The sequence below is a fragment of the Haliaeetus leucocephalus genome, unplaced genomic scaffold (genome assembly GCF_000737465.1).
Source record: "Haliaeetus leucocephalus isolate CR32 unplaced genomic scaffold, Haliaeetus_leucocephalus-4.0 Scaffold195, whole genome shotgun sequence".
Lineage (NCBI taxonomy): Eukaryota > Metazoa > Chordata > Aves > Accipitriformes > Accipitridae > Haliaeetus > Haliaeetus leucocephalus.
In genome coordinates, this window is record NW_010972631.1 from 845,892 (window position 1) to 873,770 (window position 27,879).

Here is a 27,879-nt window from a genome sequence, read left to right on the forward strand (position 1 = left end):
ATAAATACTCTCACATAGGCAGTCAGGGCTTCTAGTGTAAATTCGTCATCTGGCTGAAAGCAGGGACTTCAAGGGGAAAGGATGAGGCGGGCACCTGTGCAATTTTTTTGTTCAAAAGCACAAAATTGGAAGTTGGACGAGCACTTCCAATGTGGCATCTTTTGTAGAAGTACCGCTGAAGGGAGTTAAGCATCTCCTTGAAGCTCTCAGCGTGATGCCTCAAGAGGCTGTCGTGGAGGATGCACTGGAAAGATACCTCAGTGTGGCTTTGCAGGTGGCAGCTTTTTCAGTGGGACTTTTTGCTAAAAAATAAAATAAATAAATTAGGTAAATCAGCCTGTCAAAGAAAGGAGCTGTGTGTCCAGGTTCTCCCTTCTGCTAGCGTGCATTCATGCCCAGCGTTGTCTGTCGTGGTGGCAGTGTGATGGCCTCCCACCCCTGCGATGCGATGCGATGTGATGTGATGCGATGTGGGAGATGCCAGACTGTCACTTGGACTTCGGGTCACTCTTCTGCCCAAATCTGTACACACTACCTGAAGTGACAGAATGTTAAACTGGGGCCAGCAGGGTATCTGCTTAAGTTAAAAAGTGGTTTTAGAGTTAAAACAAAGGCCACTCTTCGTTGGTCTTCTCCATCAGTGACTTGTACGTTCCTCTCTTGTTTAAAAGCCCAGATAATACAAATACCTGCATCTGATGCTTCTCGCCCAAGTTGAATTTTAAAGAGTGATTACTCATTTTAGGAGCTCCACAGATTTATGAGCAGATAGGGGAAATACATCTGTAAGCTGCTGGTGAGAGAACATTTAAATGCTGTTAAATTAAAGAGGGGAAAATGCAGTAAAATACTGGTGTGGCATTGGCTTACAGAAGTACTCTGTTGTTTATCATCTCTTCTTCTGTCTTTTTCCTGCCTCCTGCATGTTCCCGCCCTATGTAAGAGGATCACGGTTTCAATACGGTTCCTGACTGTGTACAGGCTTACTTTGTGCATGTATAGGGACAAGCCATGATAGCTAGCACCGTTGATTTTGCACATGCAGCTGACCTGTTTGAGCCTAGTAATACATTTAAATCTTTCAGAGAGTTTTCCAAAACCAAATAAGCTCAAGCTAGGAAAAACAGAATCTGCCAGGCTCCACCATCCCAAGTAAAAATAACTACGTAAATAACCAGGAGGACTCTTAACTCTTAATGGAATAACAGCTTTGGTGACTGATTTTGGTTATCAGATTACACTCTGAAAATAACTTCTGCACTATACTTGCAATTGGCTGTAAAAGAAAAAAAATACAGTGTGATCTAATTTTAGCAAATAAGATTAGAGTTAATATTTAATCCCAGAGACCTTCTTCAGGCTGTGGAAAAAAATAGCAGCAGCTAACTGTCACTAATCTTATCTCCTATTTCTAGCATGTGTTTGATTATATAAGTTGTAGTGTTAGGAACATGCTGGCCAAGTGAGAAGTTAGTAGTTTGTTTGCTACATCCTTGGGCTTATTAGACAAACTTCAGGGCTGAGAGGGATTTAAAAGGTCTTCACACATGCCTTTAGACTGCAATAGCAACACTGACAGGTTAACAAAATGGGTACCACAATAGGCCCACTACAAAACAGTTCGCGAATAACGGATCAATTTCGAGTTCTGCAAGAAACGGTCACATTTCTTCTATGTTTCTATCCAACTGTTTTAAATTAATATTTAGTTTGGGATTTGATATTCGGCATGTGAGGTTTGATTCAATTTTCCTTTCTTCCTTCCCCACAAAATGTTTGGAGATTAGAGATGAGGGGTTTCTAACTGTTTTTAGGTGCCTGGTGATGAATTTAACCTGAAAATCAAAATACTAAAAATATAATCCATAATCCTACAAGCAGCTTGCATGCTTCACAGAAAACCCATCAGTACTCCTATTGATTTCAGCAAGGCTACTCAAATGTGTAAAGATAATAATCTGCGCCTGTGCTGCTCCGTCAGGACTTTTGTGTTCTCAGTGGGTCTGAAGGTCTGACCATCTAATTTACCCCCAAGACGGTGGGATTTAGCAGCTAATGTTCTGCAGATCTCATTGTGTCCCCAGAGGGGAGGAGGGGGCTCTGCCCTCCCACGCCACCACCAATGAGCTTGTTCTTTGAATATGCCCTAGGTATGCTTTATTTGAAAAGGAACAATTGCGTGTACATTAGCTGTTGAACTTTGATGCTGTTTTCTAGAAGGTCTTTGGCACTGTGCCCTAATTAACATGGAAATTAGGCCTGGAAAAGCCTACCAAATTAAAGCCCACCTCACTGGAACTAGGTTGTGCTTTGTTAGTTTTGCTTTGCAGTACTCAGATATAAAGTATCCATCATCTTCCCTAGAAAGCCTTTCAAGATCTCTCTGAATTTGCTGTTAGGTTAAGAGTCAGGAAAAAATCCCTACATTTTCATTTCTTCAGTTTCTTCTCACTGCAGTCGGCAATAGCACCCCATATCAAACTAGACAATTTTTCTCTGTTCTTGATGTTAGTATGCATCAGATTACTGTAAACATTCTCTTGCTCCATTTTAGATATTGCCTTGCCAAGTTTTACATTCCTGCATGTTTACAGTGATCTTTCCTTGCCCTTAATCACTTTTCCCCTCTTTAAATTGAACTCAGACTTGCTGGCATTTTGCAGGGGTTGACCTTCCCTGCTCCAGATGCAGCTTTTCATACAGATGCCATTCGGAGCAGGGTTACCAGACATCCATGTTTCCCTTGGAAATAACCTTTTTTTCCTCCTGTAAGAAATACTGTCTGTGCAGAATCGGAGGATTTTGTCTATTTGTCTGGGATTTTGAGACATCTGGAAGTCTGGGCAGCCAGCTAATGAGCATGCACTGATGAACTCTGCAGCACACAGCAAGTCCAGCCCATCCACAAAAATGTCAGACCTCTTCATGTGCTCTGAGGCCACGTCCCGTGTGTTCAAAACAATGCAGAGGCCTCCACAGCATGCTTGATCGGCCATTGTGGAGGAGACCCAATACAACGGGGAGCCAGAGAGAGTTCACCCACAGTTCTGTGTCTCCCGTGGCGCCTGTTGGTGTGTGTACAACTACATTTAAAATAGAATTTCTGGCCTAGAAGTCCCTTATGAAAATACAACGTTCCTAACGTGGAAGTGAGCTAACCCTGCTCCTAATTTTAGAATAGTGTGTGCCCAGTACTAGGAAAACGCTGTGCTAAAAACGGTCTATATTTGCATCTGTAATGCTGCCTTCTTTACTAGCATTTGTCATTGCTGACTCTCATTTCAGCTTCTTATTCTCCCATCTGACAGTGACCAGTATTGTTTTCCTTGAATTAGCCAGTTTTTCATTAGTGATACAATACCGACCAAGGAAGAAGGGAAGGCAGAGAGTATAACAATGATTCAACTATTTCTCCAAAAGGAAGCAGCATTACCCGGAATGCATCGAGGAAATATAATGAGAGATGATGGAGGAAAATAAGGGAAGGAAGATTTCCTCACGAGGAGGTTTTAAGTAGAGTCTGGCAATGATCTCCCAAAGGAAGTAGTGGAAGGCTGGTCACTTAAATCAATTAAAACTAACCAGTGCATCACACTCCACAGGACTCTGTAAGGAGAAAAGCAGTGTCGGACTGAACTAAAATAGATTTTGCATGCTTATTTTCTGCAGGGCTGCTGTCTATATTTTGCTGGTAGATTCAATATGGCTAATGCTGATTAACAACTCTATTGATGGTGATTATATCATTGCATTATTTCCAGCCCGTTCCCCAGTATCATAAACTCATGAGGGCATGGACATACAAAACATATCCCCTGGCTCGGCTAGCTCAATCTGAAAGACAGGTGGCAGATAAAGGGCTGGAGAACTTTCTTTCACCTTAGCAGTGGTCAGGCTTGTTATCACCACAATGCTGAATTGACGTAGAGCTCTGTACCACATGGTGAGCGTGGGGTACCTGTGGCAGCATGGCAGAGGCAGGAGCTGCTCGTGGACCCCCGGTTCTTGATCTCTTGGATTGCTGTAGAGCAGGAAGATGTGCCCAATGGCTTAGGTATGGCTGCAGTACCGTGTTCACTGTGCACTAGGTGTGCAGAAGGGTTTTAATGCATACAAGACCAGCTGGGGACAGGAGCAAGGCAAAAGAACAAGTGATTCATCCTTAGACTTGGCAGCATGTTTGGCATGTTTCAAGTACACAAGAGAAGTCCTCTCCTAGCCTGCCTTGAAAGATAAGGGAAAGCAAGCCTCCAAGAAGCTGAGATCTTTGCTTTGCTTTTCTTGTCTGTGTGGGCATTGCTGGTTTGTATGTACATTTCACCTTTTCTCTGCCTGATTTTCTTGTAGCCAGTCAATTCCATTTAAACAATAGAAACAGGTAGAAATTGAAATAAGGCAAATGATCGGAGGGCAGGGAAGCAGGGACTTGGCATATGAGCTTGGACAAGGTGCCCAGTGGAGGTTCTCACAAATTGACCTGCCTACTTAAACATTAATTTACATGGAAAACAAGGTTCAAAAGCAAAGAAATCTTGGACATATGGCATCTTATTTACAGTAGGGAAAAAAATAAACTGAGATTGTTGCTGGCATGTGTTTTACCCATCCAGCAAAGGTCTCTCTCGTGTAAATGGAGACTGTTATATCAGAGAAATGATCTGTTTCCTTCTGCAAACACAGATCAACTTGGTTTCACTAACTGTTTTCACTGGGATGCATCAGTCAGGTCAAATCATTTTAGAAGACTGATCTTACCTCTTCCTACAGAAATGCGTGTGTGATGGTAATACACGCAGCTTCAAAGCCTTTTCTTTCCCAACGTGCAGTGCTCATAGCCACGCTCCAGCGCCTTGATCGCAGCCTTCCTGCCAAAATGCATCAGATGCGGGCAGTCCCAAAGCTTGTGGGGCTGAGGCAGGGGACCCACCACGGGATCCAAATCAATATTTAGACAGCTTCAGGCAACAGAGATTGCGCTGGCTTTCACACTTGGCCGCAAGCTTTGCATCCATTTGTTTCCAAAGTTATTGTTTGTGCAGTTTCAAGCATTGGCACTTGAGAGATTCCTCCCTGAGGGCAATGACAAGCACCGAGTGCTTGAAAAGAAACTCTCCCTCTGGATCGGAAGATTGTGAGAGAGAGGAAAGTTGTGTCACGGGGTAAGATCTTGTAAGAAGGTCAAGCCGCACGTTTGACCAGCATTTTCATCATCCTTCACTTGAGGCGTCTGCCGGGCATCATGGGGAGCCCACAGCGCAATCTCAGGCTCTGCTTCTGATACATCCAGTGCAGCACAGCTGTAACAGCTGTCTTGCTGCTGTTTGTTATCACAGTGGTTTATTAGGAGCAAAAACCTGAGTCATCGTGGGAGACAGCCTTGCTGTGGGATGGTATGAGTCAGCCCGAGGCTCTGCAGCATGCCTGCGCTGGGGGGGCGGGCAGGTGGGTGAAACCCTGGCCCAGCACAGAAAATTATTTTAATTTGCTTTCCAGTCATTCCACCTAGTGGCCAAGTGACACAACTGCCAGGAGACCTGGGTTTGTGCTCCAGAGTCCCTCCTCATCAAAAGGAGCCCAAAAACCCCAGAAGGTATTTATAGCTGCTCCTACAGACCTGTGCTGCTGCAGAGCTTACAAGATGTAGGAATGTATAAGCCCCCACACTGAAGATCTTACCAAAGAGAAACATCAGCCTGCGAGAAGCTCATTAAGTTCCCAAGCAATTTTGTTAATCATGCTGTGTAGATAAAATGCGGATAGGCCTTTAGTGAGCTGATAATCTAACAAATAGGCAGAAAGTGTAACACTGATAAAGCAGCGATTGGTTTAATAGCCCGCTGTAAATCTAGGCAATTCTGTACCAGAGGCATATTGTAAAACAGGAATGTGCAAGTGTGTAAGCATGTGCATGAAAATACACTGTTTCTTAAAATAGCAGATACAACAGTAATATTATGTATGGAAAAGCTATTGGTAGCAATTTTAGAGGTGTTTAAAAATATTTTTCTCTCCATCAAGTCTGCACCACTTGTGGTATCTTCATAATCCAGCATCACAAGTGCCGATCTATGAATAACAAAGGCTTGGTTTTGGAAGTCAGGATTTTCTGTAAAAATCTGTGAGCTCTATCACTGGTCCTGAGGCAGTGTAGGGAATTTATAGGCTTTTCATTGGGATGAACCAAATTATTCACTCAGATATATGCTAATCAGGAATAAAACCATCACAAATTCATGGCCTGATGTCTCACCAACCTCTTGAGCAGCTTCTTGCTCAGTGGTGTTAATTCAGTTGGAAGGACACGGAAAAGCAGCTCATCTTCAGGGTGTCCCATACCTACTGGATAGGATATCCTTCTGAGGAGCTGGGAAATGTGAGTCTGGGAAAGGGACCTGATCTCCTACTTTCTAGGTCCCTCTTCTGATCTTTAGACCATTTTATGAAAAGGGGACAGCAGTGCTTCCTCTTCTTCTTTGTTTTAAAAGAAGAAACTAAGCTGGGAACACCAACCAGAGACACCTACAGCCAGAAGGAGGTTGCAAGCTGTGCATCCCAACCTCACATGGGCATGCAGGTGTTTGGCTGCTCTGAATCCCATCTAGATGCCTTTCCTTGGTATGCAAAGCACAGGGAACTCGGGTTTGTGAATACCACTTGCAAGCACGTCAAGAAGGTGTCTTGGTGAATCAAGACTGAAGTGACTTACCTGGCAAGGGTCATGTGGAAGGTGGTTGGTGCAATGAGAAATTGAGTTGTGGTCTCCCACATCTCAGCCTAGTGGCCAAACCACTGAATCTCATTCTTGTGCAGAAACCTTTATCCTTGATGGTGAGCCCTGGTTTTGAAGCAGCCTCTCGCTGCTTCATGAAGAATAGTTTTTCCAGTACCTTTGTTTCCTGCCCATTGGGGGGAAAAAAATTCAACAGAAGTTAGCACCAGTGCATTTTTTGTCAAAAAATAGACAATATCTATAGTTTACCATGTGATGTAGCAAGTTATTTGATAGTTATGTGTGAAGATGCCACTGTAAAAAATCTGGGGGGAGAAAGTGTGTATTTTTTAATATATGATATGTGAATGTAAAATATAGATGGTATGATGAGAAAAAAAGGACAAGTAGTGGTGCATAACTGAGACCTGGAACAGTTGATTGAAGATCACTCTCCTGGAAACAGTTGTTACTCTTTCTGCAAAGAAAATGGTGGAAAATTAAGTACTGAGGTGGGACTCTGACTAATTTGTATCACTTTTGAACTATGAATATGGATTTCTTTCCTGTTAGCTGTACCTTAGATTCACTAAAATAAGGAACAGTATGAGGAGAATAATTTCCATGGGATGGAGAAAAGAGCTGTGCAGTCAATACTTACCTGTTATTTATTCAGCAATGGCTTGCAAAAATTTGAGAAGAAAAAAAGAAACGGGTTTGCTTTTGAAAGAGGCAGAAAGATACTTTCTGTTGAATTTTGCTGTCATATTAAATGTTTCCTTCCCAAAACACTTTTGAGATTGAAGTGGTATCTTAAGCTTGAAACCACTGTTCACCAGAGATTCCATCAGGGCAGAAGAATCAAAATTGAATTGGTACTTTCATGGTAGTGTGCTGCATCACAGTTAAAATAAGATCCATCGAAGAATTGGCAGTGTCTACACCAGTCTGGTTTTTTTCAGTCTTTTATTAGAGCAGAGGCTTAGTTCATAGGTCTTCAAGGTATTTGGGAAAAACAGTGCTCAGCTCAACCTGTACAATGATGTACAGGAGCAACATAAAGGGAGCACTGCTAGTTACTGGATATAGCATCATTGCTGGCATGATAGAATAACTGGTACTGAGCAGTATTTATTTCTGGACACTAGATCTGTTAGGTTATCTAACTACTTGATGAAGGACTTGGGATGATAGCAAGAACTGATGGTAACGCTGGCAATTTCCCTCTTTTTTTTGCAGGTCACTGTCAGGGGATTTGGTCCATTGTTACAGTTTGCCTACACTGCTAAGCTGTTACTCAGCAGAGAAAACATCCAGGAGGTCATCCACTGCGCTGAATTCCTGCGCATGCACAACCTGGAGGACTCCTGCTTCAGCTTCCTTCAGACGCAGCTGCTGAACAATGAAGATGGCCTGTTCCTGTGCAAAAAAGATACCACCTGTCAGCGCATGCATGATGAGGAGAACTCAGATGGAGACGAAGAGGAGACAATGGAATCAGAGACGTCAAAAATATCTTGCCCAAGAGAGAGGATGCACCAAGAGCCCTTCAATTTTGAAACCACTGTTGCTGGAGCAGACAAAGGCGAAGGGATGCTGCCTGACTCTGACATGCTGAGAGATAGCAAGGACAATTTGGACAAAGACGCGGTAACACGGTACCCCAGATACAAGAAATACCAGCTTGCTTGTACCAAGAATGTCTACAACACATCACACATCAGTACCTCAGGTTTTGCAAGCACATTCAGTGAAGAGAGCTCTGGAAATGGCCTCAAATCAGGACTTGCTATGGGGCAGATAAAAAGCGAGCCTCAGAATGAAGAGAACGATGAAGAAAGCATCACGCTTTGCCTGTCTGGAGATGAACCTGACATCAGGGATAAAGAAGGGGATGTTGAAATGGACAGGAAACAGCCAAGCCCCACTTGTGTTGACAGGCCAAAAAGTGGGTCCTCTCCTTCTTGCTTGCGGTCTTTCTTCAACAGAACAAAAAGCATAGATTTGGTTGGCTTCCCCAGCACTTCCCAACAGCACTTTGGCAGGAGTCCAGCATGCCCTTTTGAAAAAGGGACAACTCAGGGTGACCACAAAACTGATTACATCCCTTTCACAGGGAACTATGGACAGTCCCATGCCATGCAGAAGGATGCTTCCAACTTCACAGTGGGATCACCGCTCAGGGGGCCCGGCTTTGAAACTCTCTGTAAGCAAGAAGGGGAGCTGGACAGGAGGAGTGTTATATTCTCTTCAAACGCTTGTGACCAAGTAAACACTTCGGTGCATTCATATTCCGGTGTGAGCAGCTTGGACAAAGACCTCACTGAGACTGTGCCAAAGGGTCTGTGGGCTGGCGGTAGCCAGTCTCTCCCCAGCTCTCAGACCTATTCACACAGCGGACTGACAGCTGATCACTTGCCGGGAAGGATGCGGCCGAACACCAGCTGTCCGGTGCCAATTAAAGTTTGCCCTCGCTCTCCTCCTTTGGAAACCAGAACCAGGACCTCCAGCTCGTGCTCTTCCTACTCATACGCAGAGGACGGCAGCGGCGGCTCTCCCTGCAGTCTGCGTCTTTGCGAGCTCTCCTCTTCCCCTTGCTCCCAAGGCCCCCGATTCCTGGCGCCCGAGCACCAGGAGCCCGGCGTGATGGGAGATGGATTGTACAACCCGGTCCGAGCCCAGATTAAATGTGAGCCATCCTATGGAACAAACTCCAGCGATGAGTCTGGGTCATTCTCAGAAGCAGACAGTGAATCATGTCCTGTGCAAGACAGAGGGCATGAGGTAGGGATTTAAGATAAGTACATATATCACAGTCGTTGTGACCCAATTAATCACTCCTTGATTCTCTTGAATGACTTGGCATTTCCCCAGCACTTTCTTTGTTTACAGAGGCAAAGAGTAACTTCTTTTTATTCCCTCATCAGCTGAGTGTGCGTGGCTGACTTCACGTTAAATAGGTCTGCTTGACCTCCGAGGTGTTTGGCGTGTATCAGAATTTGGGTATGGGACAACAACAAACTGCTGAATGATGAGAGCGCGTTGATGTGCTTAGGAGTCTGCTAGCAGTGTCTTGTCCTCCTCCCTCCCTCGCCCACTTGCATGGCACAAAGCACTGTTCCTCATCCTTAATTTGCGGAGGTGGTTCCAGCTCCGCTTGTTACGGCTGCTGGTGTGTCTGAGCACCCTCAAGCCATGCCTTCGCTGACACCGAGGGTCAAGCAGCTGGCTCAAAGAGCCCCTGCTGCATATTGCTAACAGCCCAAGTAGAGGAGGCAGACAGAGTGGGAGGAGAAAGAGGTGTGAAATTACTTGAACAGTTGCATAGCTGGCCACCCTCAGCAGTGGGAATGGTATTCAAGTCATCTTCCCTCTGTGTGTTCGTGTGTCTCGCACATGCAGGTAATGGGTTTTGCCTCTGTTAAGTGACAACTGAGATGATGTTTCCTGCCTGTGACCCCACTTTGTTTGGTGGTGAGCTCTAGCAGCTGTTGCATAAATGTTTCAAAGAGAAGTTATCCTTTAATTTCCAGGACTGTTAGGAGAATGGCAGGGGGATGGTCTGGGGCTGAAATCAAGCTGTGAATTTCCATGCAGCTCTCCCGTGAGAGGGAGGAGAAAGGGGGCCTGCTCTAAAACTAGAGATGGGCCAGCTGGAGATGCGGTGGTGATAACTGGCTAACCGTGATCAACTAAACTGTCTGTGTGAAGTCAGTAATTTGAGGGAAGACTTAAATCATGGAGATGTTTTGTGAAGCCCAGAAACTGAAAAAAGACTGGATGTTTTCATAGAGTTTCATTAGGAAACTACATGACCTGGAGAGCATCTGGGTGAAGTCGCCTATCTGGCTCCTCTGGTAATGCTGAAATGCTCCACTGAGAGCTTGTGCTTTGGCGTGGGGAGCAGCAAGTGCAAGTCTGGGGGGTTCATGTGCTGTGAGCACCCAGTTCAGAGCCAGGGGGGCCTAGTTGTGGGCTAAGGATGAAAAGAGTGAACTTTTATTTTATCCCTCAAACCTTATTCCAGCTACATCCCAGACTCTGGAAGATGTCTTTCAGACAGATGTGGGTGGTTCCTTTAGTTGGTTGCTTAGCTCTAAGGAAGGGCTGAAGATCCTGGGGAGCCTCAGGCGTCCTAATCCCTGTCATGCAGTACCGGTGGTTTTGAGAGGACAGTTCTTGTTTGTCCCCATGTCCTGAGCTGGAGACAATGCAGAAGGGAGAGGAGTCTCCTTGGGAGGCTGCCTGGGATACTGTGAAGTGGGATACTGTGACCTAATTCACAAAGCCCTACAGCAGAACCACTCTGCTTGGCCATGCCAAGGTTACTGGGTGAAGTCCTGCCTTTACAAGGGGTGGAAGGGAGCAGGGAGTGGGACCGAGGGGAGCACCGGATCTCCACCCACGCGTGCTGCTTGCTCAGCGAGGGCTAATGCGCAGCATGAGGCAGCGAAGAAGACGGGAGGTTAGCCTTTTGGGGTTTGATGATTAATTAGCTGTCATAATCGGCTAATTGTGTGGAGATGCTGCTGCAGAAACAAGCCCGAAGAGTCAAATGAGAAGGTTATAGGGGACTGGTGGTGGTTTCCCAAAGAAAGTATGCGAATGTATGCAGGAGACCGTGGATGAGAGGAGGGACATTCACAAGAGGCACAAACGGGTGGGCTACAGGAGGCCATCTTGGTGTGCCGCTGGCAGGCAGACATGTCTGGCTCTGGGGCAGAGCTGGGAAGGGTTTGCTCCACTCCTGGTTTTGCTGCTAGTTTCCTCCTGGGAAGATTTTCTGCACTGTGCTGAACAAGTTTTCTCCCTGGGGCTGCTGCTAAGGTGCTTTTTTTTTTTTTTCCCAGGGCATTTTGATTAGGACTGCTAGGCATTAAAAATGTGATGAGGAAATCATTGCTCCGTGAGGTTGCATTACAGTATCCTGAACCAGCAAAGGGTAAACAGATCACACCAGTGCTTCGGTACAGAGTTTGTCTGAAAAATGAATCTGTAAAGGTTGTTACCAATACGAGGACATTGCAGCCTCATTAAACAATGCTGTATTTATACAGCGACTTGGGGTGTATATCTTGCAATCCTGCAAGATCTGCTGCTGTGGAAACCTCAGTGAAGAATATGTTAAACCAAGGGGTAGAAAGTATCTAATAGCAGCAGGAAGTTCTTGTATAAGTCGCTCTACCTACTTTTAGCAGTTTGTCTGCCATTAAAACAGCAGGAGAGACTCACAGGAGTCTGAAACGGGCTGCTTTCTGTCTTTCGCTTCCCTGCAAGCTGCATGGGAATCTTTCTCCAGTCCCAAAATTGTCAGTTTGCCCTTGCTGTCCTGATGACTTCCCAGATGGGTCCCTTGCCCCCTGCCATATCAGGCCACACAGTGTTTGCTGGGCTTCTCTTCAAAAAGCATCTGATAAGATAGCTGGGGGTGACACACAGGCAGTCACGCCTCCGGAGAGTGGCTGCACAGGCTTTTCTGCTGCAGGTAGGCTTTTTTTGGGTGGGACGGCCTGATGGGAATAAGCCTGATGGACTCTGACCCTTGGTTATCTCATGGGGCTGCTCAGTTCCCCTGGAATTTGGACCTTGTTGGTCTTGATTTGGGTCCCAGAGTGCTGTTGGTGCCAGAATTAATGTCACAAAACATTATTTGCTGGTGTATTGATTGTGTGAGAAGTTGGTGAAAGGTTTCTTCTCTCTGCTTTTTTTGGGCACTCTGCTTTCCCGCAGGCAGATGCCATTCAGGAGCACATGCCCAAGTTGTTTTGTGCCAAAAGTGGGGTGCTAGGGCTCAGCAGGCATGCCATGTGGGTGAAGGTGACCCCACTTCGTGGCCCAACTCCCCATCCCATAGGGGGTGCAGACTGCAGTCGGCATTGTCAGAGGAGGTGGTGGTCCCCATAACACTGCTGGTAAATCCTCTCCAGAATGTCTTTGCCTTTCGTTTTCCTTCCTGTTAAGGGAGCCACACAGAATCTTCTGAAATTTCCCTTTCTTAAGGCTTCGTGATAGAAGCAGCAAGTGCAATGTGGGGTGTCCACATGTTATGGAGTTGCAGGAACGGGGCCGTTACTTGAGCTGCTGGGACATTACAGAAATATTTAACAGTTTGTGTTGCTCTTTTCACCCAGCTCCCTCAGGCCTCCACAGGTTGTTAAAAATCAATTATTGGAATATAATACTACAGAGAAGACTCACGCTTGGTGCTTGCAGGCAGGTTCTGACAATCCTGCTTAAAATAGCAACAACAAAACAATAAGCCCTGAAATAATGAATTGTTGAGAAGGAAGTAGTCTGTCAATCTGTTAACCTACTTAGGAACAGAAACTTCAGCTCTACCTACTTTTCCTGATATTCCTTTTCTTCAGCAAATATCCATGGGTTTTTTTCTGCTAGAAAACTTGTAAAAAATATTGTACTACTAAACCAGTTAAAAAGAAATCTCAGCTCAGTCTAATTTGATGAGTGAGTTTTCTTAGGAAAAGAACAAACAAGAGGAGGAGGTAAGAGGTGGAGTTTTCCAAGAACTATTACTATCTAGAGAATTGTATTCGATGTGTCTTTCATTTATATTTCAAAAGAATTTCCCACCTGGGTTCGTGACTCACTTTTCAAAGGAAATTTTCAGAAAGGCAAAGCTAATGCAGTTGGACCACTGAGGATATTGTAGACAAATAACCTTTAGGGAGAGCCCAAACCCCTCCATGTTAAGCGACAAGCAGCTACCCTTTGTCTGCTCGTCTGCTGATGTTTACCAAAGTACTGAAAGTCAGAGCCCCAGTAAAAGCTGGTAAACCAAAGTTGCTCTACCAGAAATCTACTGGAGCTGTGCTGAATTACCTAAACTGAGTCTTCTTCACTGCTTAATATTTCTACTTAGTGAAGAAATTAACATAGAAAGAAGGACAACCAAGAAAAATACACGTTAAGGTGTTAACTTGCTTTTGTATGTAGTTCCTCTCCAGAATCGTGTGATCGGTCATCCCGGATTTCCTGTAGGTTTACAAATTTGAAAATGAGAAAGTTACTCTCCACGTTCTTCTCTCATGGATGTTCTCCTAACCAGGATCCTCAGCGGCATCAGCAGAGCACTTGGAACTGTGTTTGGCAAGATCTGGTTAAACAGAGTCTTGTCAAACATCAGTCTTCTAAGATAAACTTCATGGCAGTTTTGTTTTCTTTCCTCTCTTCAGCAGGACTGGTATCCGTGCTGGTATCAGAGAATTACTGGATTACAACAACAGTGAGAGTCTTCCATTACAAGCTTGAAATTTCAGGAAGGTCCTTTTAAACACTGTATTATTTCATTCCAGCCTACAATCAATTCTTTTATGCCCTGAGCTGAAGACCTTGCTGGAGCTCTTGAAAGAGTCTCCAGTTCTTGAATTTTTTTCTGCAAAAGCAGATTTTTCAGAGAAATACTGCACTTTATCCTCCCTCACTTCACTGCCTGCTCTGCCCTTCTCAGATGCACCTACAGCTTCTGTCAGTGTTTCTGTGCTATCCCTTGTCTCAGAAAAGCCTAATAATGGGCAGGAGTATTGTATTGTTGTGCCCTTTGAAGGGCTGGAAGCTGGGGACACTGAATGGGCAGTGAATGGGAAGAGGACAGCCCAGCATTTTAAGCACCAGTGGTGTGTGATCCGAATACAAGTCCAAGTCCTGGGCTAAAGGATGAGAACTCCATCCACTTCTGATTGTTGTGTTAAAGTACTCAGCCATGGGACTAGCCCCTTCCCCCAGTTCTCTGAGGCAGGTGGCAAACCAAAAGGTTACTCAGGCTGCCTGCACTAAGTGCATAGCAGTGCCCCCTCATGCAGCATTTGCTGACCTAAACACCTCTCGTGGCCCTGAGGAGGTGAGGCTGGAGTTGACCTTAGGCAACTGCGTGGCCATCAGTTGTGTTGTGGCAGATAGGACAGGCTGTTTGCAGTGGGACCTGCTGATCAAGGCCATTTCAGACCTGGTTTGTTGACACAATGGTAGATCTTCACTGCCTGGGCTCACTGTTCTCCTCTTGCAGTCCTCTGCCATCTTGGTGTGGCTGACAACTGAAAAGAAGAGGTGCTTTGAAGGTTTTACCTATGCCAGTAGACAGCAGGGTGAGGAAACAAGTGAGAGTGCATCCTGCCTGTCCTCTCTCTTACACAAAGTGTGGCCCACTGGCTTTGTGCTTCTTAGATAGCCTCTGTCAAGGTGAAATCAGATAGGTCTCTATTCTGTGGGACCACAAGTGGTGCCTGAAATAGTGTGTAGGCAATCAAGCCCCTAACACAGGTGGACGCACCTCAATTCCTGTCCTGGGATGAATTTCTTCCTGAGCGTTTGTGGAAGACAGACTTACATCCTAAGGAAGAAACTAGAAAAAACAGCATTAATGTGTTGGACTCTTCTATGTGAAGCAAATTACCCCTTTCTACATCAAAAAAAGCATTGATATGATTCAGCCCATGTGCTGGATTGCTTGGGTGGGTCCTGAGAGGTTTCCAAGGGCTGGGCAATTTTAAGTGTCAGAGGCTTTCAGTAACTCTGGCTTTCAATTTAAGGGCATTAAGGCAACAGTTTTATTTCTTACAACTCTGGAGCAACTGACCAAGATTTTGAACCATTTATAAAAGTCAAGCTGGTACCTTGAGTTCTACCCTCCTATACCCAGTACGTAATGATTACTTTTTCTTATGGATAATACATGAATGCTTTTAGTTACTGTGATGTTAAGCCAGGCTTGGGAAGTTCGTTGCCTTTACTAGCACTTGGCAGCTAAAGAAAGATGATGTTGAAATTTAGATATAAAGAAAGAATGAAATAGCTAGTGTTACTCATGAGTTAAGGAAATTCCCAACACTTGACATTTGGATTTTTATATGAGTGAATACGAGGCCTTGGTCCTTTTCTTTATTTCAAAGAAAAAGGGAGGCGAGGGAGCAGCAGCAGCAGTAACTAGTACAGTACTTGAGCAGCACAGCACTAACTGGCATATGATCCAAGCTGGCACTAACTAGTGAAGCTTGAAGGAATTAATTGGTTATATATGGGCCTTTCATGTGCTGAGTCAATGGCTGTCCCTGTCTGTCTAGATTGCTGCTGTTACTTAGCCACTGAAAGCAATGACATTTACGCTGGCATCCTAGTGCTAATACAGGGGGAAAAAATGCCGCAAAATCATAAACAAGTTTTCTTTTTCACCAGGGTGGGTTGGCTGTCCTCTCGGGTGCATCAGCCAGAGTCGGGGGCAATAGAGGCTGCAGCAGTGGCAGAAAGTGCCAGTTTATTTGTAGTGTGGTGGAAACAGAGCTTCTGCTGTTGTGTAACAAGGCAGGGAAAGAGTAATTGTGCTGATAGGGAAGATTTTAGAGCTCTGTGAGGTTAGCTCTGGCTGGAGTAACTCCTGGAAGGAGTAAGGATCCCACTTACATTTCTAATTTGAAATAGACTGAACCAAAGAGTACACAGTCATTTCCTGTGTAAAATTCATAGATATTAAAAAGAAAAGTTTATGAGAAAACATACTTGCTGGGTTTTTCTTACACATCTTAGAAAGGATTGACTGTCCTTTTTCAGACACATCAGCTAAGGTTTCTCTCACCTACCTTAGATACTGTAAGATGCAGCATTTTTTCTAACTCTCATCTCTGCTGCTTCTGCAGCCAGAAGGAGGGAGAAGCCGTGCGGGATGCATTGCCATCCAAAGGCCTCTCTGTCCTCAATGCCAAAGCAGGGTCCTGGACACTAGCTAGTCCTAACCCATCATTTCAGACAGCTGTAAGTGGGTCAGATGAATCCCACCCATAGCACAGTCGGCAGCTCTTGCAAATTGACTTACCGCTCTGTTGTGATAAATACCAGCTGAGAGTCTTGCCCTGTGCTGGTGTAAAACACCATTAGCCTCTCACTGCAGCAATACCCCGGCACAGTTATTCACTGTGTCTGTGCCAAAGGCTTGGTGGGGTTTTTTTCAATTGACAGCTAATTGCAGAGAGGGAGACAGGCAATAAAAATGCTGTGAATGGTGAAGGAAATGAGTCTGACTCACTTCCACTCTCCCTTTCACGTTTTTAATCCTGTGCAGTGCTGCCTATGACAGGAGTGGGATTATGCCGGGTTTACTGATAACAGTCTCTGGTCTGCTGCGTAGATGGTTTTATTTTCAATCTGTTTGGGGTTTTTTTTTATGAATCTGTTTCTATTTATTTTCCATTTCCCTTCAGCGACTTCTACCTGACAGATTTAAGTTGCTTCCCTTTCATTCCCATTCCAGCTGCAAGCACATCTCCTCCTTGCAAGTAAATATGTTTTGAAAGGGAGAGGGAGGGAGAAATAAAGTTAACACTGCTTTCTGCTTTGAACTTAAGAAAATAAGGAAAAACTGGGAACGTGAAAGGGCTGTTTTTGCAGTGAAACTGTGGTGTCTTTCAGAGGAAAGCACAGGCTGTTTTCATTTTCAGACCCTGATTGAAGCTTGAGAGAAAAGCAGGTGACACAGAGTTTATGTTGACTGTCCAAAGGCTAGAGAGGGGAAATCAAACAGGTTTCATGTCATTAGTTAGCACTCTGTAAACAAGGTAGTCCACATCACCATGCCTAAGGTCAGCCTTTGTGTGTACAAGCAGGAATCTGGGGGGATTGGGTCAGTGTTTGGTGTTTCTTGCTGGTTTAAATTGACCTGTCAAGTAGTGTGTTACGAAGTGGTGCCTGGACACATGGGGCAGAGGGGCAATGTTCAGGGCATGAAACCTTCTGAAACGATGCGGTCCGTATTTGCACTGAATTTCATGTGGCCCAGGCTTGGAGGTGTGCAGAGCAATGACAGAAGAGCACAAGAAAACGCAAGCTCATGAACGAGGCGAGGAGCTGGTTATCGGGAGGTCCGGGTGCCCGGTGAGGGTCTGTGACTGTCAATGCCAGAGGCCACCCTGTGTGTTTGTGTACATGTGTTCTCAGCAAACTGTTCTGCATAAGCAAACCCAGCTCTCCAATGAAAATAATTTATTTCTAATCTGTTCTGTTATTTTCTTTATCTCCAAATAATTAAAGCGCACTGTTTGAAGACGATAACTGTGTTTTAAATATCAAAAGAACCTTTTCAATCTCTATCTTTTGCTTGGCTGGAGCAACTTAAGTCATATCTTTGGTAGCCTCCTTGCAGAACAGTCTTGTACAAGAGGTTGGATTGTACCAAATAGGGACAGAAATGTAAATATTTACTGCCATCTTTTGGGCAGTATGGGTATGACTCAAAAAAAGAAAGGGGGTCAATCAAGTTACTCAGGTGTCATATCCTTCAGCGTTGTCAACTGATTCTTATTTGACCACCAAACACAGCAGTCCACCAAGGAGCATTAATTTTTTGATAGTCATGTTATCAGTCTCCAGCTACAAGTGAAGCAAGGTTTGTAGGGAGAGGTTCTCACTTTGATTTGAGCAAGCTGATAGGTTTGGGGAAAATAGGCTAACAGAAGTCTTTGAGCACATCCACCATTCTCCAGGTTTTGAGACAGTGTGTGTTCATTGCTCCAAGCCATCAGGAGCTTCATGTTTTGCTTTGCTTAAATGCATAATCAGTAGGAGTTGGAGAGATGGTTGGAATTCCGGAAGTCAGAACCTGGAGCTACTGTCGCATGGTCTACGGTCAAAATTGGATGACAGTTCATGGCCGGAAGGAAAAATGTTTTACTGCAAGTAACTGAGGTTTCAGACCGTTTGGTTTTTTTTTCCAAGAAATTCAACTTGGGTGCTCTTCAATCTACAAAAATATTAGAATGTCAGCAAATACTGGTTTATTTCAAAATGCGTATATTTTAGCAGGATAGGATAAGTTGCATCACATTCCTCTGACCCTTTCTTCTTATATGGTGTACAGCTTAGCTGAAATGCTGATTAGATGACCTTTCCTAATTGAGGTGTCAGGTTGTATTTTTAACCTCACACCGAATCAAACTTCTAGTCCTAGAGGCCATGCAGAAACAGGTTCCCTGCTGCAGTAATAGCCCATTCCTTGAAACTAGTTTGAAATTAATAGCAGCGAGGTACTTAATTGTTTCCAAAAGGCCATGTCTCTTAGTGGATGGAGCCTTCTTTTAATGCAAGGAGATCTGTTACTAGAGCTTTTTAGAAAGGTGAAATTTTTTACCTGGGATTCACCTATATTGCTGATTTCAGTACAATTATAATCTGATCCTTACTAGCTGGACCTCCACAATGCGCCACAAGGGAGTGTTAAAAACTTGCTCAATGCAAAACTTGGTGTGTTGTTTATTTAGGGAGTGGCAGCATAGGTAATCGTCCTTCAGCTCACTGTTGCTCAGCTTGCATTCAGCAAGCAAAATATGACTCTTTGCTCTTGTCTTGTATTTGTTTGTTTTAGGTGAAACTTCCTTTTCCTGTTGATCAAATCACAGATCTTCCAAGGAATGATTTCCAGATGATGATAAAGATGCACAAGCTAACCTCAGAGCAGCTCGAGTTCATCCATGACGTCCGCCGGCGCAGCAAGAACCGAATTGCAGCTCAGCGCTGCCGCAAGAGGAAACTGGACTGTATTCAGAACCTGGAATGTGAAATCCGCAAGTTGGTGAGTTCTGTGCTCTCACTGCTGCCCTGCTTGCCCTCACGCTGCAGCTTGCAGGGCACCAACAGCAATTCCTGTCCAGAGTTTAGTGGGTTCAGTCACTTCGTATGTAAGTAAGCAGAGCCACTAGTATGAAAATTCAATATACAAATATATATTATTATGTATGTGCGTATTATATATATATGGAAAGCACGAAATTCCAGTGGAATGAGGCCTAGATATCTCTTTATTTTGATATCTCAAGAGCAGATTGCTGAGTGAGTTGGAAGAGGGAAGCCTGTATCGCAGCTCCCTTCTTGCAGTTTAACTTACCCCCAGTACTTACAGTGCGTGCACAAAGGCATATCCTGATCCGAGCCCCATTTCCATGCTTAACTACCATAACAATCTGTTGGTCAGGGTTTCGTGGAGGGCTCAAAAGAGATGGGTATCAAGAGACCTTCAGAGGCTGTCTGGTCCAGACAGTGGTGTGGCAGGGCCAGCTTCATCTCTACATAGAGATTTTCTTCCTTTCTGGTGTGCTAGAAGGCAGCTCCGTGTTTTCAGGACATTTCAGCTCGCTATACCTTTTTTTCAGCTCTTTCATTCACTGAGCAAATGGCAGAAATAACAAGGGAATTGAAAAGCCAGGAGTATGAATATCCAGGCAAGTGGGCATCCCTTGGTGTAGGTCAGTGAGATGGCAAGGGTATGTTCCTCCTTGCTCCTGCTGTCTTCTTCCCTCTAACGCTCCTGCTGTGCCATGGAGTGAACCCCCCCCCCATGATTCAAGGACCATCTAACACAAAAAGCCTGTTCCTCCTCCCCGGTGCACTGGCCTTCACATCCCGTGCACTGGGTTCAGGTGGCAACTGTTGGTTTGCCTCAACCCTCCCTGATGTGTGTCTCTGGCAGTAGTCTGCTGTGGAGAGAAGAGCAAAGCATGCCCTGCTCACTGGCCAGGGCACATCTGGGGACAGGTCTCCTGTGTGCCACGGTGTCAGTGGGCAGTGCTACCACATTTTAATCTAAGGGAGTGAGGTAACTGGAGTGAGGCTAAACGGCTGCTCAGGAAATGCCTCTCTCTTCCAGTCATGGTATGGGTACCTCAGGTATGGTTTGGTGGCTAAACATAGATGTCTACAATATAGACATCTGCACTGGAGCTAGTCATCCTGGTTTCCTTTATAGTCAGTGAAGAGAAATAGATACCTGTCAAGTCTTAGTTGTCTCATCCTGCAGCAGAGGAGGTTACATACAGCCCAGAAGTGCCTGCTCCTCTCCATTGCTAAACAAGATTACCTGGAGGGCCATGTCAGATGCAGGCATCTTAGCTATAGGCACCTTATATGAAAAAACTCCCATCCTTTGTGACAGTGCCTCTGTGGTCTGAGGGCTGTGCTCCTCTTCCCCTGCCATTCCCTTGCCTATTGAGAAAGGAAGCTGATACACAACAAAAAAAAGCTTGAGACAAGGGTCGTGGAGTAAGATGTCTACAGGGCGTCACTCAGTGGGAGAAATGCAACACTGGAACTTCAAAATGGGTTAACACCTCCTCATCTGTTTAAAAGTCTTAAGAGCTTTCTGAGATGTCAAAAATAATGGAATAGTACCAGTTCAGCTGTTATAAGAAGTGTGGGTGTGCAACATGCAGGACTGGACAGTTTAATTGCATTATGCAGCATAGATTTAGGAGTCCAGCATTAAACCCAGCCTTTGAATATCCAGGGGTTGGAGTGATAAACTAATTTATTCACATAGATAAAACAAAAGGAGCTGAAGTTGATTTCATTAGTGAGATCTCTGTGTACCTAGCTTCCATTAAAATTAAAGGCTATTTGCAGTCTTTGATTTAAATGTCTATGTGCACATTTAAAACATGCTCAGCTGTAGCTTGAGCTTGGTGGGTCTGGGGAGCAGGGTACTTCTTGTTCTTGTCATAACAGGTTGCGTGTAGAGAGTGGCCTTTAGTGTAGGCTTCGCTGTGCTTCATTCTCTGCACAGGCTGTAGCAAACATAGTGTGAAAGACGCAGGGATCTGTTGGAAGAAGCTGAGTTACCGTCACCTCACAAATGGCAGAAAGCCGCATGACTTTGGGTTACTCACTTACTGCCTGTGCCTGTCTGCTTCCCGTCTGTAACAGGGAGGTGACACTGACCCCACAAGCTGGTTGGGAGGCTTAAATCATCAAGGCTTGCAAAGCCTTCAGATGCCGTGCTGCTGAAGCCCTGGGGGAAAAAAAAAGAAATTAAAATCAACACATTGTTCAGAGTAGTGCTCCACTGATGCAAAACAAACAAAACATCAAAGATAAACAAAACAGTGAGCAACTGCTTCCTGCACCAAGCATAATTCACAGTGCGTGCAGGGTGAGTCAGAGGTTCTGCAGGGTGAAAGCAGCTCCTCATCCAGGTTGTCGGGAGAGGCAGGTCCAGTCTTTGCTGCACATGCCCGTCCTTCTGCACTGAGCTGATGATGGGGAGGAGTACATGTCTCTCATTCTTCAGAGCAGAGCACCAGGGGCAGCACTCTTTAAGGGCTGGACTAGCAGCAAGGGGGGGTTCAGCTTGATACCTGTAGCCTTCACTTGAAAATTAATTTGGTTTTATGGGCTTTATGCAATCCTGTGACATTACCATTACTGTCTAACATAATCAACTGTGTATAGGCAAAATAAATCTTTTAAGTCCCCTTCTCTCCCCAGCACACATACAGATCTCAGGGAAATGAATGAAAGGCATATGAGTGACCTTGTGAGCCTGATCCCTACTGAACTGCAGGGATCGAAAACCCTTTGAGGTGTGGGATTCTTTAAAAGAAATGTTGAAGTTTCTATTTAGCAAGCTGGACTTGAGTATGTAGCGATATGTAGTAAGTGAGCCAACTAGGGAAGGTGCCCCAATGGACCTGTTGTTTGTGAACAGAGAAGGACTTGTGGGTGATGTGATGGTTGGAGGCTGTCTTGGGCATAGCAATCACAAAATTATAAGAGCTTTTGATTCTTGGACAAGTAAGGAGGGGGGTCAGCAGAACTGCCACCTTGGACTTCCAGAAGGCAGACTTTGGCCTGTTCAGGGACCTGGTTGACAGAGTGCCTTGGGAGGCAGTCCTGAAAGGCAAAGGAGTTCAGGAAGGCTGGACGTTCTTCAAGAAGGAAACCTTAAAGGTGCAGGAGCAGGCCATCTCCATGTGCCGAAAGATGAGCCGGCAGGGAAGAAGACCAGCCTGGCTGAACAGAGAGCTTTGTCTGGAACTCAGGGAAAAAAGGAAAGTTTATGACCTTTGGAAGAAGGAGCAGGCAACTCAGGAGGACTACAAGGATGTTGTGAGGTTATGCAGGGAGAAAATTAGAAGGGCCAAAGCCCAACTAGAACTTAATCTGGCTGTTCCCTTAAAAGACAATAAAAATGTTTCTATAAATACATTAGCAACAAAAGGAGGGCTAAGGAGAATCTCCATCCTTTATTGGATGCAGCAGGAAACACAGTGACAAAGGCTGAGAAAAAGGCTGAGGTACTTAATGCCTTCTTTGCCTCAGTCTTTAATAGTAAGACCAGTTTTTCTCCAGGTACCCAGCCCCCTGAGCTGGAAGACAGGGAAGGGGAGCAGAATGAAGCCCTTTTAATCAAGGGGAAATGCTTAGCAACCTGCTACACCACGTAGACACACACAAGTCTATGGGGCCCAATGGGATCCACCCAGGGGTTCTGAGGGAGCTGGTGGAAGTGCTCACCAAGCCACTTTCCATCATTTATCAGCAGTCCTGGCTAACCAGGGAGGTCCCAGTTGACTGGAAGTTAGCAAATGTGATGCCCATCTACAAGAAGGGCCAGAAGGAGAATCCGGGGAACTACAGGCCTGTCAGTCTGACCTCAGTGCTGGGGAAGGCTATGGAGCAGATCATCTTGAGCACCATCACACGGCACGTACAGGACAACCGGGTGGTCAGGCCTTGAAAGGCAGGTCCGCCTTGACTAACCTGATCTCCTTCTATGACAAGGTGACCTGCTTAGTGGGTGAGGGAAAGGCTGTGGATGTTGTCTACCTAGACTTTAGTAAGGCCTTTGACACCATTCCCCACAGCATTCTCCTGGAGAAACTGGCTGCTCATGGCTTGGATGGGTGTACTCTTCACTGCATAAATAACTGGCTGGATGACCGAGCCCAAAGAGTTGTGGTGAATGAAGTTAAATCCTGTTGGCAGGCAGTCACAAGTGGTGTTCCCCAGGGCTCAGTATTGCTGCCAGTTCTGTTTAATACCTTTATCAATGACCTGGATGAGGGGATCGAGTACACTCTCAGTAAGTTTGCAGACACCACCAAGTTGGGCAGGAGTGTTGATCTGCTCGAGGGTAGGAAGGCTCTACAGAGGGATCTGGACAGGCTGGATCGATGGGCTGAGGTTCAACAAGGCTGAGTGCGGGTCCTGCACTTGGGTCACAACAACCCCATGCGGTGCTGCAGGCTTGGGGAAGAGGGGCTGGAAAGCTGCCTGGAGGAAAAGGACCTGGGGGTGTTGGTTGACAGCCGGCTGAATATGAGCCAGCAGTGAGCCCAGGTGGCCAAGAAGGCCAACAGCATCCTGGCCTGTGTCAGAAATGGTGTGGCCAGCAGGAGCACGGAAGTGATCATCCCCCTGCACTGGGCACTGGTGAGGCCACACCTCGAGTCCTATGTTCAGTTTTGGGCCCCTCACTACAGGAAACACATGGAGGTGCTGGAGCGTGTCCAGAGAAGGGCAACCAAGTTGGTGAAGGGTCTGGAGCACAAGTCCTGTGAGGAGCGGCTGAGGGAACTGGGGCTGTTTAGTCTGGAGAAAAGGAGGCTGAGGGGAGACCTCATCACGCCCAACAACTACCTGAAAGGAGGTTGTAGCGAGGTGGATGATGGTCTCTTCTGTCAAGTAACTAGCGATAGGACAAGAGGAAATGGCCTCAAGTTGTGCCAGGGGAGGTTTAGATTGGGTATTGGGAAAAATTTCTTCACCAAAAGGCTCATCAAGCATTGGAACAGGCTTCTCAGGGAAGTGGTGGAGTCACCATCCCTGGAGGTATTTAAAAGACGTGTAGATGTGGTGCTTAGGGACATGGTTTAGTGGTGGACTTGGCAGTGTTAGGTTAACGGTTCGGTGGTTGGGCTTGAATGTCTTAAAGGTCTTTTCCAGCCTAAAGGATTCTGTGATTCTATGATTCTGTGGGATCTGGTGCATGGTTCTGAAAAGGAGCATTTGTAAAAACAGTCACAAGGCGTGCAAGAATATAAAGCTGCAAAATTAAACTCATGCAACTTTAATTTTGCTTCTCAAGCACTCCTGCCCTCCCCCCATACGCATGCTGTCCAAGCAGGTAGTCTGCTTCAAGATCTTACGTTTACTTTTAGGAGAACCAGCAGTGAAACTCCAGTTGACTTCACACAATACATGATCACTGGAAATTCCTTTGTCATCTTCTGTCCACTTAGTGACCAGCAATTTCCAGTCTCCTGAATTATGTAATGGTACTAGGGTTTAAGAGTTTTTCACTCAGCTGGGTCTTTTTTATGAAAGACCTCTTTCCCCCCTTGCACTTGCTTCCTGTAAGTCACCCACCTACTTGGTTTCACAACAGACAGTGAGTGAAATGGTCGCATCCTCTGAGTGTGATAGGTAATTTTTTTTTGCCTGCTTTCCCTCACTCATCCATCTACCCACTCACATTCCCTTTTTTCCCTGCAAACTCACAGCATATTCTCTTCCATAATTCATTATCTCAAGATGTACTTGAGCATCTGTTTATTTTTTTATTATTTTTATGCTTTCTTGATAGATTTATCAATATTTTAGCAGTTAGTTCTTTTCACGTGCACTGCTCTCTTTCTCATTCACACAGCTGTATGCTTCCAGTGCAGGCTTCGGACCCAGGGCAATACTATCAGCTGTCAACAACCATCCATAGCTGGATTATCTGAGTTGTGGAGTTTCACACCTCAGATGCTGAGGCAGCTTGGGTTTAGCAGTGTTACTAGGTGAGGCACACGGCTGCGCTGCTTTTGGGGCCAGCTCAGCTCTGGAAATAGCTCTGGTACTCCGCAAAATCTCATCGACTCCCTCAAGCTGTATGCTCACCTTCCTGGGACAGAAAGTGAAAATGTGCCTAAGCCCCCAGTCTGCCTCCTGAGCACGGGGAGGGCAGCGCTCACCCCTCGGGAGGCTTGTTGGCCACCTGAGGTCTAAGCTGGAGATGACTCCCACCACAGCACGTCACACAGCACCCTGCGCTAGCTAGGGCTGGGGACCTTACCAGTGCTTTGCTGGATACAGAACAACCTGAGCTCCTTTTCTCAGTTTTTGAATCCTGCTTGAAAAAGTAAGTCCCACCAGACTCCCTCGCTCTTCCTCCTCACTAGTACCGTCCTGCCTTTCACCTGACCCCCTCCTAGAGCAACCCGCTGACACAGTGAAACTCTGAAAACGCTCGAGCTAGACGTTGGTAGGGGAGGACATTTGGGAGCACAAGAGGCAGAGCCTGAGCAGAACAAAGGGGAAATGACATTGAGCTTGTTTTACTGAGTGTTAAGAAGCCCACCAACCTTCAGGGTTTTCACATACATCTTCATAAAAATATCTTGGTTAGGTCAAACCCAAACCATTAAGCACCAGGGCATGAGAAAATGAGCCATGGTGCAGGCCACAGAGCACGCACTCAGACCCTCTCCTCTGAGTAACACACCTCTCGGTGGTGACGGGTTCACCTGGCAAGCAGGTGCACCCACCCTGACTGACCAACCCAGCAGTTAGAGGGCGAACTGAACTTCTGCAACATATCCTCACTTCAGGAACTAAACCCTGCTTTCTTGCTGTTCAGATAGGTAATGGCTTTTCTCCATCAAAATGTTTCTTTCGGAGCTTTTTTGTATCATCCATCAAGCAGCCTTAGTCTATAAAGAGAACTAACAGTCTCTTGGGAATAACTTGTGACTCTATCCTCTTCCAACTCAAATGTTTTCCTCCAGATGTTTCCCAAACTGCAGTCCATGCAGACTTCGTGGTGGTCAAATATCTGATGTCTTCGTGACCTTTCCTCTGCCCATATAAAAATAACTGTGACTTGTTGGTGTTCTTCTTGGGTACCGCTGCATATGTGCCTGGAACGCGTAGCCGGTGGATGGCCCTTCCTCAACCTAAGATGCCTTCTTTCTTTTTCAGGTGTGTGAGAAAGAGAAATTGCTCTCAGAAAGGAACCAACTGAAAGCAAGCATGGGAGAATTGTTAGACAACTTCTCGTGTCTTTCCCAAGAAGTGTGTAGAGACATGCAGAGCCCGGAACAGATACAAGCTCTCCACCGATACTGCCCTGTTCTCAGACCCTTGGATCTACAGCCAGCCACCACCATCAGCCCCTCCCCAGCTGGCGTGGAGCAGAGCCTGGTGACCTCCCAGTGCATCGGGGAAAGCATGCAGTGCTGCTCAGAGCAAGGCTCGGCGCAATTGGGAGCACCCTGGCTGCCCAACAACATCTCAGAAAATTGTTCGGCCGGCGCGGGGTTGGATGGAGCCGACACAGGTACTTACACCGAGAGAGAGCTTCCACCAGAGCAGAGCAGCCAAACGGTCACGGTAGACTTCTGTCAGGAAATGACTGATAAATGTACAACAGATGAACAACCTAGGAAAGATTACACCTAGTGACTTGTAACCTTAACGTTACACCTGGTCAGGTGTTCTTCAGTCAGCCAGTGGCAGTGTTCATTTGTTGTCTAGAAGAACGTATTTGGTGCACACTACAGTGGTCTTAGCAGCAATACTGTTTTTAAGTATTCCCTCCTCTCTACAAGCAGGAGTTCTCTTCACAATGGTGCTATCCCTTGCTCAGGCAGGGAACGAAGCAGTGGCAACACTGTCTGTTTTTGTATGTTGATTTCAATCTTAACAGGGATGGACATAACACCTCTGAGGACCCAACCGCAGCTTTTTTTCTCAGTGGCCCATGTCACAAAACCCTAACTCAGGAATTTCCTCTGAATGTTCAATTTTTCATTGAAGACAGCTTCTTTACACATCAAAGTTTTATAGCTAAACTGTACATATTATATATAATATATATAAAATATATATATCCATATGCAAAAGTCCCTGCATGCCTCAATTTTTCTCATCCTACAAACTGGAAGCTTTCATTTCTATTGTATAAACAAGTTCCAACATTCCTTTTTGTCTTCGATGCTAGAACTAGTTTGGTAACTTGTTACACGATAATTTTTTTTTTCTTGGTTCGCAGTTCAGCAATATCATTCGATTTGTACTTATTTATAAAATTTTAATGTTGGAAACTTATTTGAGATTTTATTATAGACAATTTTTTTGGCACAGCCATTTCGTGCCACTTGAGCAATGTGGAGTTATTTTATTTTCTTGCAGATACTGTACAGTAATGGTCAACTTTGCCACTTGCACTGAGTTTCTGGTCAAACCTCTTTTCATAAATGAAGTCGTGACTTCAGTATAACTTGAGTACATGGTTTTCTTTGCTTTATGGCTTAAAGAAAATAGAAAAGTTTTAGCTAATAGACAAACACTCAGGAGCTCATTATGTAGTAAAAACGGTCTTGCCAAATACTGAATTCACTATACAATTTGTAAAG

The 27,879-nt window shown here is 45.3% G+C and overlaps 1 protein-coding gene across 1 annotated transcript in view; it reads left to right on the top strand.

Moving 5' to 3' along the window:
* Nucleotides 1-26,923, top strand: part of BACH2 (BTB and CNC homology 1, basic leucine zipper transcription factor 2) — a 148,795-nt gene extending 121,872 nt beyond the window's left edge. The window contains exons 5-7 of the mRNA XM_010565678.1: nt 7,949-9,493; nt 19,074-19,280; nt 26,444-26,923. Of these exons, the coding sequence (XP_010563980.1) occupies nt 7,949-9,493; nt 19,074-19,280; nt 26,444-26,923 (2,232 nt within the window). The remainder of the gene's footprint in view (nt 1-7,948; nt 9,494-19,073; nt 19,281-26,443) is intronic.
* The last annotated feature ends 956 nt before the right edge of the window (nt 26,924-27,879 follow it).